Genomic DNA, 13,606 nt, shown 5'->3' with positions numbered 1-13,606 from the left:
CTTTGTACATTCATCTATACCAGATGTAAGGACGTTTTTATGGTGTTGCGCCTATCACTTTCCAATCTCTTGTGTATTACTTTCCATCAGGCCTATATGTAGGCAGCCTTACCTGTAAGTCTCTAAAGGCCCACTCTACTAGATCGGTGGGCTCTTCCTGGGCGGCTGCCTGTGGAGTCTTGGCCATGCAACTATGCCGAGCCGCTACCTGGTCAGGGAAGAACACTGTTGTGAAGTTCTAAAAGTTTGATACCCTGGCCAAAGAGGATACCCAGTTTGGGCAGGCAGTGCTGCAGATGTCTCTGCACGTTCCCGCACGTTCTGGAAGCTTTGGGACATCCCCATCGTACTAATGTGTCCCCAATATCCCTTATGGATGCCAGAGAAAATAGGATTTTAAATACCTACCGGTAAATCCTTTTCTCGTAGTCCATAAGGGATATTGGGCGCCCGCCTCTGTGCGGTGACTTTCTGCAGGTTCTCTGTTAGATGTTACCTGTTCAGCCATTGCTGTTTATGGGGGTCATTCCGAGTTGATCGCTCGCTGCCGATTTTCGCAGCGCAGCGATCAGGTGAAAAAATGGCATTTATGTGCATGCGTATGGGCCGCAATGCGCACGCGTGATGTACGGGTACAACGCTCTTTGTGGTTGTGCTCAGGTTCTAGCAAAGTTTTCCTTCGCACTGATGGCCGCAAGAAGATTGACAGAAAGGGGGCGTTTCTGGATGTCAACTGACCGTTTTCAGGGAGTGTTTGTAAAAATGCAGGCGTGTCTGAAAAAACGCAGGCGTGGCTGGGCGGGTGTATGACATCAAATCCAGACACGAATAGGCTGAAGTGATCGCAAGCGCTGAGTAGGTTCAGAGCTACTCAGAAACTGCACAAACTGTTTTTGCAGAGCTCGGCTGCACATGCGTTCGCACTTCTGCTAAGCTAAAATACACTCCCCAGTGGGCGGCGGCATAGCGTTTGCACGGCTGCTAAAAACTGCTAGCGAGCGATCAACTCGGAATGACCCCTTATGTTGCTAGCCGTTGCTGGCCCGGTTATGTTATGGTGTGCTGGTGTGTAAATCTCACCACACTTATTGTTGTTATGTTCCTTCCTTCTCTCAAGTATGTAATTTCTCCTTCGGGCACTGTTTTACCTATAACTGCCTGTGGGAGGGGGCATAGAGGGGAGGAGCCAGCACACCCAGTGGACGAAATTTAAAGTGCACTGACTCCTTTGGACCCCGTCTATACCCATCGTACTAATGTGTCCCCAATATCTCTTATGGACTATGAGAAAAGGATTTACCGGTAGATATTTAAAATCCTATTTTTCTTTCTAATTTTATATACAAACTGCATTTTAAGACAGCGGGGTAAATTTACTAACATTCGTAATTTTCCGTTTGAGGTCAAAGTTCAATCACGAATGACATCGAAAGTGTAAATATGCAACTTTTTGAATTTATTACGACTAATTTACTAAGCTGCCGTATTCTGCATTTTCGGTTTTTCCGATGTCGATGTCATTCTTTTTTTAGGCAGTGTTTTACGTGAGTGACTTGTAAAACACTGCCGACTTTAATACAATGAATCTCGGCCGGATCTGAGAGATCCGTGCTGGGCTTCATTGTGCACCTTGTAAACAAAAATAAAAATGTTTAAACTTAAAAAAAAAATTGCGTGGGGTCCCCCCTCCTAAGCCAAACCAGCCTCGGGCTCTTTGAGCCGGTCCTGGTTGCAAAAATATGGGGGGAAAAATGTCAGGGGTTCCCCCATATTTAAACAACCAGCACCGGGCTCTGCGCCTGGTCCTGGTTCCAAAAATACGGGGGACAAAAAGCGTAGGGGTCCCCCGTATTTTTTAAACCAGCACCGGGCTCCACTAGCTGGACAGATAATGCCACAGCCGGGGGTCACTTTTATACAGTGCCCTGCGGCCGTGGCATTAAATACCCAACTAGACACCCCTGGCCAGGGGTACCCTGGAGGAGTGGGAACCCCTTAAATCAAGGGGTCCCCCCCCTCCAGCCACCCAAGGGCCAGGGGTGAAGCCCGAGGCTGTCCCACCCATCCAAGGGCTGCGGATGGGGGGCTGATAGCCTTTGTTGAAAGTGTTGAATATTGTTTTTAGTAGCAGTACTACAAGTCCCAGCAAGCCTCCCCCGCAAGCTGGTACTTGGAGAACCACAAGTACCAGCATGCGGCGGAAAACCGGGCCCGCTGGTACCTGTAGTACTACTACTAAAAAAATACCCCAATAAAGACATAAGACACACACCTTGAAAGTATAACTTTAATACATACATCCACACCACCATATACACATACTTACCTTATGTTCACACGAGGGTCGGTCCTCTTCTCCATGTAGAATCCATGGTGTACCTGTTGAAAAAATTATACTCACATAATCCAGGGTAGAAGGCTCTTCTGCTTGTAATCCATTTGTAATCCACGTACTTGTCAAAATAAAAAAACGGACACCCGACCTCGCACTGAAAGGGACCCCATGTTTTCACATGGGACCCCTTTCCCCGAATGCCAGAAACCCCCTCTGACTGATGTCTAAGAGGGTTTCTTCAGCCAATCAGGGAGCGCCACGTTGTGGCACCCTCCTGATCGGCTGTGTGCTCCTGTACTGTATGACAGGCGGCACACGGCAGTGTTACAATGTAGCGCCTATGCGCTCCATTATAACCAATGGTGGGAACTTTGTGGTCAGCGGTTGACCGAAAGTAACCTCACCGCTGACCACAAAGTTCCCACCATTGGTTATAATGGAGCGCATAGGCGCTACATTGTAACACTGCCGTGTGCCGCCTGTCATACGGTACAGGAGCACACAGCCAATCAGGAGGGTGTCACAATGTGGCGCTCCCTGATTGGCTGATGAAACCCTCTTAGACATCAGTCAGAGGGGGTTTCTGGCATTCGGGGAAAGGGGTCCCATGTGAAAACATGGGGCCCCTTTCAGTGCGAGGTCGGGTGTCCGTTTTTTTATTTTGACAAGTACGTGGATTACAAATGGATTACAAGCAGAAGAGCCTTCTACCCTGGATTATGTGAGTATAATTTTTTCAACAGGTACACCATGGATTCTACATGGAGAAGAGGACCGACCCTCGTGTGAACATAAGGTAAGTATGTGTATATGGTGGTGTGGATGTATGTATTAAAGTTATACTTTCAAGGTGTGTGTCATGTCTTTATTGGGGTATTTTTTTAGTAGTAGTACTACAGGTACCAGCGGGCCCGGTTTTCCGCCGCATGCTGGTACTTGTGGTTCTCCAAGTACCAGCTTGCGGGGGAGGCTTGCTGGGACTTGTAGTACTGCTACTAAAAACAATATTCAACACTTTCAACAAAGGCTATCAGCCCCCCATCCGCAGCCCTTGGATGGGGGGGACAGCCTCGGGCTTCACCCCTGGCCCTTGGGTGGCTGGAGGGGGGGACCTCTTGATTTAAGGGGTTCCCACTCCTCCAGGGTACCCCGGCCAGGGGTGACTAGTTGGGTATTTAATGCCACGGCTGCAGGGCGCTGTATAAAAGTGACCCCCGGCTGTGGCATTATCTGTCCAGCTAGTGGAGCCCGGTGCTGGTTTCAAAAATACGGGGGACCCCTACGCTTTTTGTCCCCCGTATTTTTGGAACCAGGACCAGGCGCAGAGCCCAGTGCTGGTCGTTTAAATATGGGGGAACCCCTGTCAATTTTTCCCCCATATTTTTGCAACCAGGACCGGCTCAATGAGCCCGAGGCTGGTTTGGCTTAGGAGGGGGGACCCCACGCATTTTTTTAAACAAATTCAAACATTTCCCACCCCTTCCCACTGAAAAACATGCACGGATCTCATGGATCCCTGCATGCCTATCCAATCACGGTAAAAAAAAGCAGGTCTGCTTTTTTTTAGCACTTTTTCACAAATTGTATTTCAGCACGGCAGTGTTTGGCTATTGTCGGCAGTGTTTGTGATTTGCACTTTTTAGTAAATGACCGATTTCTACCAAATTGCTGGCGTATTTGACCGATGGTGTATTGATTCGTGATTTTTTCCTAGGACTTCCAAAATATTACGAATGCCCTCATCACTGCCGTGATTTTTGCTTAGTAAATTACCGAGATGACACTTTGAAGAAAAAACGGCATCTCGGTCAAAATCGGGACCTTAGTAAATATACCCCAGCATGTTCTAAATTCTGAAGCCTCTCCATCCTAAGCAGATTCACTGGTTGAGAAACACATTTTTGTGGAAACTGGAGGTCAGATGGAACATTTCACTCATTTCTACTCTTCTATGCACATAAATTTAGCTGTTCATAAATTTACATGACATATTCTTCATTTTTTAGAACATAGACACCTTTTCTAGCATTAAGATGACAGGGACCAAAGAAATTGTGACATATAGGGCCTGATTCTGAGTGGGACGCAGCCGCGGCTGTGTGTGTATCTTTTGCTGCAGTCATGTCTGTGACTCTATGCTGATACCACTACATAGCCCTTCCCTTGTGTACAGCCACGCGTCCAAATGTGCAAGGTCCGAGACGCCCACTTTGGGCATCTTTAGACACTCCGACGCCACTATCGGTCACACCATCGAAGCTTGTAATAGACTTATGCTTGCATACAGTGCATCCGGAAACTATTCACAGCGCTTCACTTTTTCCACATTTTGTTAAGTTACAGCCTTATTCTGTAGGTGTGCCAAGCTTGTGGCATCATATTCAAAAAGACTTGAGGCTGTAATTGCTGCCAAAGGTGCATCAACAAAGTTTTGAGCAAAGGCTGTAAATACTTATGTGCATGTGATTTCTTAGTTTTTTATTTTTAATAAATGTGCAAAAATCTCAAAAAAACTTTTTTCAAGTTGTCATTATAGGGTATTGTGTGTAGAATTTTGAGGAAAAAATTAATTTATTAAATGAGACTGTAACATAAAATGTGGAAAAAGTGATGGGCTGTGAATACTTTTAAATAAAATAATTAGCTCCTCTTATTGTTTGGCCCACATGTCACATGATCAGGCATGCTATTCTACAAATACAGTAGGGTCCAATGTACAAATATTCTGTTAACAACCATCTGCTATTGCTCAAAATAACTCCTGTACCTATCTTCTACTAGTTCATGGATGACTGTTATAATTTACTTTCCATACAGTACAGCATCTATATTTATTTATTTATTGCCAGTTATTTATATAGTGCACATATATTCTGCAGCGCTTTACAGAGAAAATATTTGGCCATTCACATCAGTCCCTGCCCCAGTGGAGCTTACAATCTGTATTCCCTATCACATGTACATGCACACACATTCACACTAGGGTTAATTTTGTTGGGATCCAATTAACCTACCAGTATATTTTTGGATTGTGGGAGGAAACCAGAGCACCCGGGGGAAACCCTCGCAAGTACGGGGAGAATATACAAACTCCACACAGTTAGAGCCATGGTGGTAATCAAACCTATGTTCCTCAGTGCTGTGAGGCAGTAATGCTAACCATAACACCATCCATACTCTTATTGTTTGGCCCACATGTCACATGATCAGGCATGCTATTCTACAAATACAGTAGGGTCCAAAGTACTAATATTCTGTTAACAACCATCTGCTATTGCTCAAGATAACTCCTGTACCTATCTTCTACTAGTTCATGGATGACTGTGTTATAATTTAATTTCCTCAAAGTATAGAGTCTATATTAGATTATAAGGCATTCGAAAGTACATGGACATCATATTTTACCTAGTTAACGCTAATATATTATACCAAGCAAAAACAAGGTTACATTTTTAAATAAATAATATTACATAGTTAAAAATCACAATTTTGGGTACTAAAACTTGCATAAAACTAAATACTTGAAATATGACCTCTACATAAAATGGTTTGCTTAAAACCCAGAAATATACTTTTGCTTTAACAGATAGGCCATAAATAAATGATATTCCTAATGAATAACTACAACCATACAGTTTTAGGCAGCTGATTTTAGGTAGAAGTATCAAGTATCAGAAGTTTTTCTAGTAAGTGGCAGTACACAGCTAAAAGATTGTAATTAGGCAAAATAGTTTTTGAGCAGAGTCATTGTATAATCATGACTTGGAAATGTGATTGCATTTCTTGTCTGACTGGATGGGTGTGGTATATATTGTCGACAATGAAAATGTCAACAGCTTAATGTTGGAATGTCCTGAATGTCAACATTCAGAATGTTGACATATACAAAATGTCAACTTTGACATAATCTTGACATTGCAAATGTCGCCATTTGACGAGTCCACAATAGGATTTCTCATTCAATCTTATTCTAGGCCAAACCCTGCCTAAAATGCAGCCTAACCCTAATCTAACCCTAATCCTAATGTCGGTTGATGACATTCACAGTGTTGATATTGTGAATGTCTACATGCTCAATGTTGACATTCGGTACATGAGGATTTTTTGAATGTTAAAAATTCACACAGCACCTGATTGACTCCTTGGATAATTTATAAAGGGATAAATCTGCAGCAGCTGAAAAGGATATAGCCAACCTCCCATAAACACAGATTAAAGAAAAGTAAGATGTGCTGATGTAACCTCAAAAGAATGTTCCAAACCAGTGTGCATTAATGTATATCATTTATATAATTCTATAAAATCACACACAAGCGCTTCAGCAGATATTACCATTACCTTGTTAAATAAATCAATGACATAAAAAACATTGGTATTTGAATTGTGTAGCTAACAATGTGTTAGCTACACGATATCTTGTTGTTATAATCTAAGGCAGGAATAGGGAACCTTCGGCCCTCTGGATGCTGTTGAACTACACATCCCAGCATGCCCAGCAATAGTTTTAGCATGGCCAAATAGCAAAACTGTAGCAAGGCATGCTGGTATGTGTAGTTCAACAACAGCTGGAGGGCCCCATCCCTGATCTAAGGAGTCAATTGAAACCTAGGTTGACATTCAGAACATGTTTATATTTTGAATGTTGACAAACTGACTGCATAGCGACTGGATTGGTGTTGTCACATCTTATTCTGGAATAGAGACTCCTGAAAGATGGCAAAACATGCTACAGTATCTGCAGCCATATCAGGAAATCAGTACTGTTCAGAGAAGTGTCAAAAACATGAATGTAACACTGGCTGTAACGTTCTTGCAATCATGATTATAATCCTCACTCCATTTTCCCAACATCAGAATTGAAATACCATTTTCTTGGTCTTATAACACACTCCAGATAATTTATGTGATGTCACTGAAGTGAATGACTGATTCCCTCTGCTAGACCTCTCTGTAATGCCAGTGCTGCCCTTAAAATCCCCCACTACTGTATGTCATACAGGGGGATCACAGCTCTGCAATTCCTGTAACATAATTATGAAGATAGTACAATGGATACTGACAAGTTTCTTATCAGGAGCACCTTAATAAATATTTTTTTTACTTCATAGTCCAGTGGTTCCCAAATTTACTTGACTCACGGCACCCTAGAATATCTGCATTATTTTCATGGCCCCCCAAGGATAAAAGTTTATTATTGATTTATTTGGGGAAAAAAATTAAATTAGGTAAACTGTGCTTACCTGTCATCCTTAGGGTTATGTGGTGGTGTACGGTTGTGATTATCCAAATGTTTTTTGATTGGTAACTAGCACTGGTTTTATCTATCACTTTGACCATACAGTAAATAATCTGAGCCAGGCACCACTGCAAGCGCCATGTGGCACGCCGGGGTGCATAGGCACACAGTTTGGGAACCATTGTTACAGATTATACATGTTCAAATACATTTAGAATATTAAACTATTTTATATTGCATGTACACTTTTCACCTTGATGAGCCCAAATTGTGTCATCTCAATATATAATATTAGGATAGATACAGGCAGTTTGACAACAAGTATTCCCCTTGTGTCTTGCCATATGCCACATGCTGTGATCATCAGTAGGTAAAGACAGCTTTAGTGCCTGTCTAATTAAAGGTCAATAGATTATTGTGACAATTTGCCACAGTATTCATGGGACATTTAACAGACACTATGGTGTAGATTTACTAAAGCTTCTAAAAATGAAAAGTGGTGGTGATGACTATAGCAACCAATTAGGTTGTACAGAAACTATAATTTCTTCATTGCATCCCAGAAAATGATGGACAAAATCCGATTGGTTGCTGTGGGCAACACCTCAACTTGTCTGTGTTAGAAGCTTTAGTACATCTACCCCATGTAGAGAAAGGGCATTACTTCATGGACACATGTTAATTAGTTCTTGTGTAGCAGTTTTTTTGCTATCATTGAAAACATTTTATTTCAAACAAATTATTGTAGCATACATTTCTAATGTATTTTTTTTTTTTAATGTATTCTATATTGCATTCTTTTTGCTTCTTTCCATCAGTTGTGGACTAAAGTGAAGAGGAATACTGTTGTATAGCTCTTTCTGTTGCATTTATCTTTGCTTTTTCCAATTGCACACCCGTGGAAAGGTGCAGCTAACACTTATGTATTAAATGAAAGAAAGGCTACATAATATGGCTGGAAACACTGGACCATGTATGCATTTGCATGAGTTTTTCTGTATAGTGTAATTACTTTAACTTATTTTGTATTCACTTATATTTGTCTCCTAGATTTCCGATGCTAGCCCTCCTTTTGGCAGCCACCTGTTTAAAAGTGACCAGACCCTAGCTGGCCGTGGAGATGAGAAAAGGTCTACAGACTCTGGGGCTTTCTCAATAGGTTTATAGGCCTGAACTGACCAACTATTCTCATCAACTGTTTCCCAAGTTCCTTATAGCCATTCTATATATAGCTCTGGCTCCTGTGTCCTATTCATTTTCTCTGTTGTATGTTATCTTCCATGTAATACTTGCTAAACCCCCCCCCATAACACTGATCATGCTCATTGTCAGACTCACCTACCGCCTCTTCTGTCAAGCTGACTATTGTTCAACTTTTATGGAGAAAATGTACTGCAGTAAATTCTTAGTTTCTTTCTAAGCAGATTTAGGTTTGATCAGTCCCAAAAAACATCCATTTTGTACAATTATATTAAATATTTAAAATGATGTGGGATAGCTATTGGCTGCTGAGAAGATGACCATGGCAATTTTAATATTTTTTTTCTTATGCATGTGAACCTAAATCTAATCTACCTTTTTTTTGTTAAAGAATACTGTATATTATTTTCCCATCGCACAGTAGAATGATAAACACTAAAGATGTATCTGCACTGGTATTTTGTGACATGTACAAAAAAAATCTAATTTCTCTAACGTCCTAAGTGGATGCTGGGGACTCCGTAAGGACCATGGGGAATAGCGGCTCCGCAGGAGACTGGGCACATCTAAAGAAAGCTTTAGGACTAACTGGTGTGCACTGGCTCCTCCCCCTATGACCCTCCTCCAAGCCTCAGTTAGATTTCTGTGCCCGACGAGAAGGGTGCACACTAGGGGCTCTCCTGAGCTTCTTAGTGAAAGTTTTAGTTTAGGTTTGTTATTTTCAGTGAGACCTGCTGGCAACAGGCTCACTGCATCGAGGGACTAAGGGGAGAAGAAGCGAACTCACTAAAGTGGATTGGGCTTCTTGGCTACTGGACATTAGCTCCAGAGGGACGATCACAGGCCCAGCCTGGATGGGTCCCGGAGCCGCGCCGCCGGCCCCCTTACAGAGCCAGAAGAGCGAAGAGGTCCGGAAAAATCGGCGGCAGAAGACGTTCCTGTCTTCAATAAGGTAGCGCACAGCACTGCAGCTGTGCGCCATTGCTCTCAGCACACTTCATACTCCGGTCACTGAGGGTGCAGGGCGCTGGGGGGGGCGCCCTGAGACACAATAAAACATGATAAAAATACCTTACATGGCAAAAAATACATCACATATAGCTCCTGGGCTATATGGATGCATTTAACCCCTGCCAGAATATACAGAAAAACGGGAGATAAGGCCGCCGGAAAGGGGGCGGAGCCTATCTCCTCAGCACACTGGCGCCATTTTCCCTCACAGCTCAGTTGGAGGGAAGCTCCCTGGCTCTTCCCTGCAGTCACTACACTACAGAAAGGGTTAAAAAAAGAGAGGGGGGCACTAATTAGGCGCAGTATTAAAACATACAGCAGCTATAAGGGGAAAAACACTTATATAAGGTTATCCCTGTATATATATATAGCGCTCTGGTGTGTGCTGGCATACTCTCCCTCTGTCTCCCCAAAGGGCTAGTGGGGTCCTGTCCTCTATCAGAGCATTCCCTGTGTGTGTGTGTGTGTTGTGTGTCGGTACGTTTGTGTCGACATGTATGAGGAGAAAAATGATGTGGAGACGGAGCAGAGTGTCTGTAACAGTGATGTCACCACCTAGGGGGTCGACACCTGAGTGGATGTACTGTTGAAAATTACGTGACAGTGTCAGCTCTGTATAAAAAAAAACCAAAAAAAAAAAAACAGTGGTTGACATGAGACAGCCGGCTACTCAGCTTGTGCCTGTCCAGACGTCTCATAGGCCGTCAGGGGCTCTAAAGCGCCCGTTACCTCAGATGGCAGATACAGACGCCGACACGGATACTGACTCCTGTGTTGACGGTGAAGAGACAACCGTGATTTCCAGTAGGGCCACACGTTACATGATTGAGACAATGGAAAATGTTTTATACATTTCTGAGGGAAAAACTACCTGTAGTTTTCCTGAATCTGAGAAATAAAATGAGGTGTGTGATGATGCGTGGGTTTCCCCCCGATAACAATTGATAATTTCTTAAAAAGTATTGGCTGTATACCCTTTCCCGCCAGAGGTTAGGGTGCGTTGGGAAACACCCCCTAGGGGGGATAAGGCGCTCACACGCTTGTAAGAACAAGGGCTCTACCCTCTCATGAGATGGCCGCCCTTAGGGACCTGCTGATAGAAAGCAGGAGGGTATCCAAAAATGTATTCACACACATACTGGTGTTATACTGCGACCAGCAATCGCCTCAGCCTGGGGGTGCAGTGCTGGGTTGGCATGGTCCGATTCCCTGACTGGAAATATTGATATCCTAGATAAGGATAGTATATTATTGCCTATAGAGCATTTAAAAGATGCATTTCTATATATGCATGATGCACAGCGGAATATTTGCCGACTGGCATCAAGTATAAGTGCGTTGTCCAATTCTACCAGTAAAATGGTCAGGTGATGCGGATTCCAAACGGCATTTGGAAGTATTGCCTTTGAAAGGGACATTTGGGGTCGGTCTTTTAGACCTGGTGGCCACGGCAACAACTGGGAAATCCACGTTTGTACCCCAGGTCGCCTCTCAAAATAAGACGCCGTATTATCAGGCGCAGTCTTTTGTTGGCAAGCGGACAAAAGGTTCCTCTTTTCTGCTCGTGACAGAGGGAGAGGAAAAAGGCTGAAGAGATTAGCCAGTTCCCAGGAACAGAAACCCTTTCCCGCCTCTGCCAAGCCCTCAGTATGACGCTAGGGCCTTACAAGCTCAAGCACGGTGGGGACCCGTTCTCAATGAATTTCAGTGCGCAGTGGGCTCACTCGCAAGTAGACCCCTGGATCCTTCAGGTAATATCTCAAGGGTACATATTGGAATTCGAGACGTCTCCCCCTCGCCGTTTCCAAAAGTCGGCTTTACCGACGTCTCCCTCTGACAGGGAGGCAGTTTTGGAAGCCATTCACAAGCTGTATTCCCAGCAGGTGATAATCAAGGTACCCCTCCTGCAACAGGGAACGGGGTATTATTCCACACTATTGTGGTACCGAAGCCAGACGGCTCGGTGAGACCGATTCTAAATCTAAAATCTAAAATCTTTGAACACTTACATACAGAGGTTCAAATTCAAGATTGAGTCACTCAGAGCAGTGATTGCGAACCTGGAAGAAGGGGACTACATGATGTCTCGGGACATCAAGGATGCTTACCTTCATGTCAAAATTTACCCTTCTCACCAAGGGTACCTCAGGTTATGGTACAGAACTGTCACTATCAGTTCAGACGCTGCCGTAGGGATGGTCCACGGCACCCCGGGTCTTTACCAAGGTAATGGCCGAAATGATATCCCTTCGAAGGAAGGGAATTTTAGTTATCCCTTACTTGGACGATTCCCTGATAAGGGTAAGATCCAGGGAACAGTTGGAAGTCGGTGTAGCACTATCTCAGGTAGTGTTGCGGCAGCACGATTGGATTCTCAATATTCCAAAATCGCAGCTGGTTCCGACGACTTGTCTTCTGTTTCCTAGGGATGTTCCTGGACACAGTCCAGAAAAAAGGTGTTTCTCCCGGAAGAGAAAGCCAGGGAGTTATCCGAGCTAGTCAGGAACCTCCTAAAACCGAACCAAGTCTCAGTGCATCAATGCACAAGGGTTCTGGGTAAAAATGGTGGCTTCCTACGAAGCAATCCCATTCGTTAGATTCCACGCAAGAACTTTCCAGTGGAACCTACTGGACAAATGGTCCGGGTCGCATTTTCAGATGCATCAGCGGATAACCCTGTCACCAAGGACAAGGGTATCCATCCTGTGGTGGTTGCAGAGTGCTCATCTTCTAGAGGGCCGCAGATTCGGCATTCAGGACTGGGTCCTGGTGACCACGGATGCCAGCCTGCGAGGCTGGGGAGCAGTCACACAGGGAAGGAATATCCAGGGCTTAGGGTCAAGCCTGGATACATCACTTCACATAAATATCCTGAAGCTAAGGGCCATTTACAATGCTCTAAGCTTAGCAAGACCTCTGCTTCAAGGTCAGCCGGTGTTGATCCAGTCGGACAACATCATGGCAGTCACCCACGTAAACAGACAGGGTGGCACAAGAAGCAGGAGGGCAATGGCAGAAGCTGCAGGGATTCTTCGCTGGGCGGAAAATCATGTGATAGCACTGTCAACAGTATTCATTCCGGGAGTGGACAACTGGGAAGCAGACTTCCTCAGCACGACCTCCACCCGGGAGAGTGGGGACTTCACCCAGAAGTCGTCCACATGATTAAAAAACTCGACAGGTATTGCGCCAGGTCAAGAGACCCTCAGGCAATAGTTGTAGACGCTCTGGTAACACCGTGGGTGTACCAGTCAGTGTATGTGTTCCCTCCTCTGCCTCTCATACCCAAGGTACTGAGATTGATAAGATGGAGAGGAGAAAGCACTATATTCGTGGCTCCGGATTGGCCAAGAAGGACTTGGTAACCGGAACTTCAAGAGATGCTCACGGAGGATCCGTGGCCTCTACCTCTAAGAAGGGACCTGCTCCAGCAAGGACCCTGTCTGTTCCAAGACTTACCGCGGCTGCGTTTGACGGCATGCCGGTTGAACACCGGATCCTGAAGGAATAAAGGCATTCCGGATGAAGTCATCCATATCCTGATCTAAAGCCAGGAAGGATGTAACCGCAAAAACATTATCACCGCAATTGGCGAAAATATGTTGCGTAGTGCGAGGCCAGTAAGGCCCGACGGAGGAAATTCAACTGGGTCGATTCCTACATTTCCTGCAAACAAGAGTGCCTATGGGCCTGAAATTGGGGTCCATTAAGGTTCAGATTTCGGCCCTGTCAATTTTCTTCCAAAAAAGAACTAGCTTCAGTCCCTGAAGTTTAGACGTTTGTAAAAGGGGTACTGCATATACAGCCTCCTTTTGTGCCTCCAG

At 44.4% G+C, this 13,606-nt stretch overlaps 1 protein-coding gene across 1 annotated transcript in view; it reads left to right on the top strand.

The window, feature by feature from the left end:
* P2RX3 (purinergic receptor P2X 3) overlaps positions 1-11,752 on the top strand; it is a 303,463-nt gene extending 291,711 nt beyond the window's left edge. Inside the window, exon 12 of the mRNA XM_063958551.1 lies at positions 8,622-11,752. Within this exon, the coding sequence (XP_063814621.1) occupies positions 8,622-8,738 (117 nt within the window). The 3' untranslated portion in view covers positions 8,739-11,752. The remainder of the gene's footprint in view (positions 1-8,621) is intronic.
* The last annotated feature ends 1,854 nt before the right edge of the window (positions 11,753-13,606 follow it).

The sequence above is a fragment of the Pseudophryne corroboree genome, chromosome 3 (assembly GCF_028390025.1).
Source record: "Pseudophryne corroboree isolate aPseCor3 chromosome 3, aPseCor3.hap2, whole genome shotgun sequence".
Lineage (NCBI taxonomy): Eukaryota > Metazoa > Chordata > Amphibia > Anura > Myobatrachidae > Pseudophryne > Pseudophryne corroboree.
Note: the sequence above shows the minus strand (reverse complement) of the source record. Positions and strands in the feature narration are given on the sequence as shown.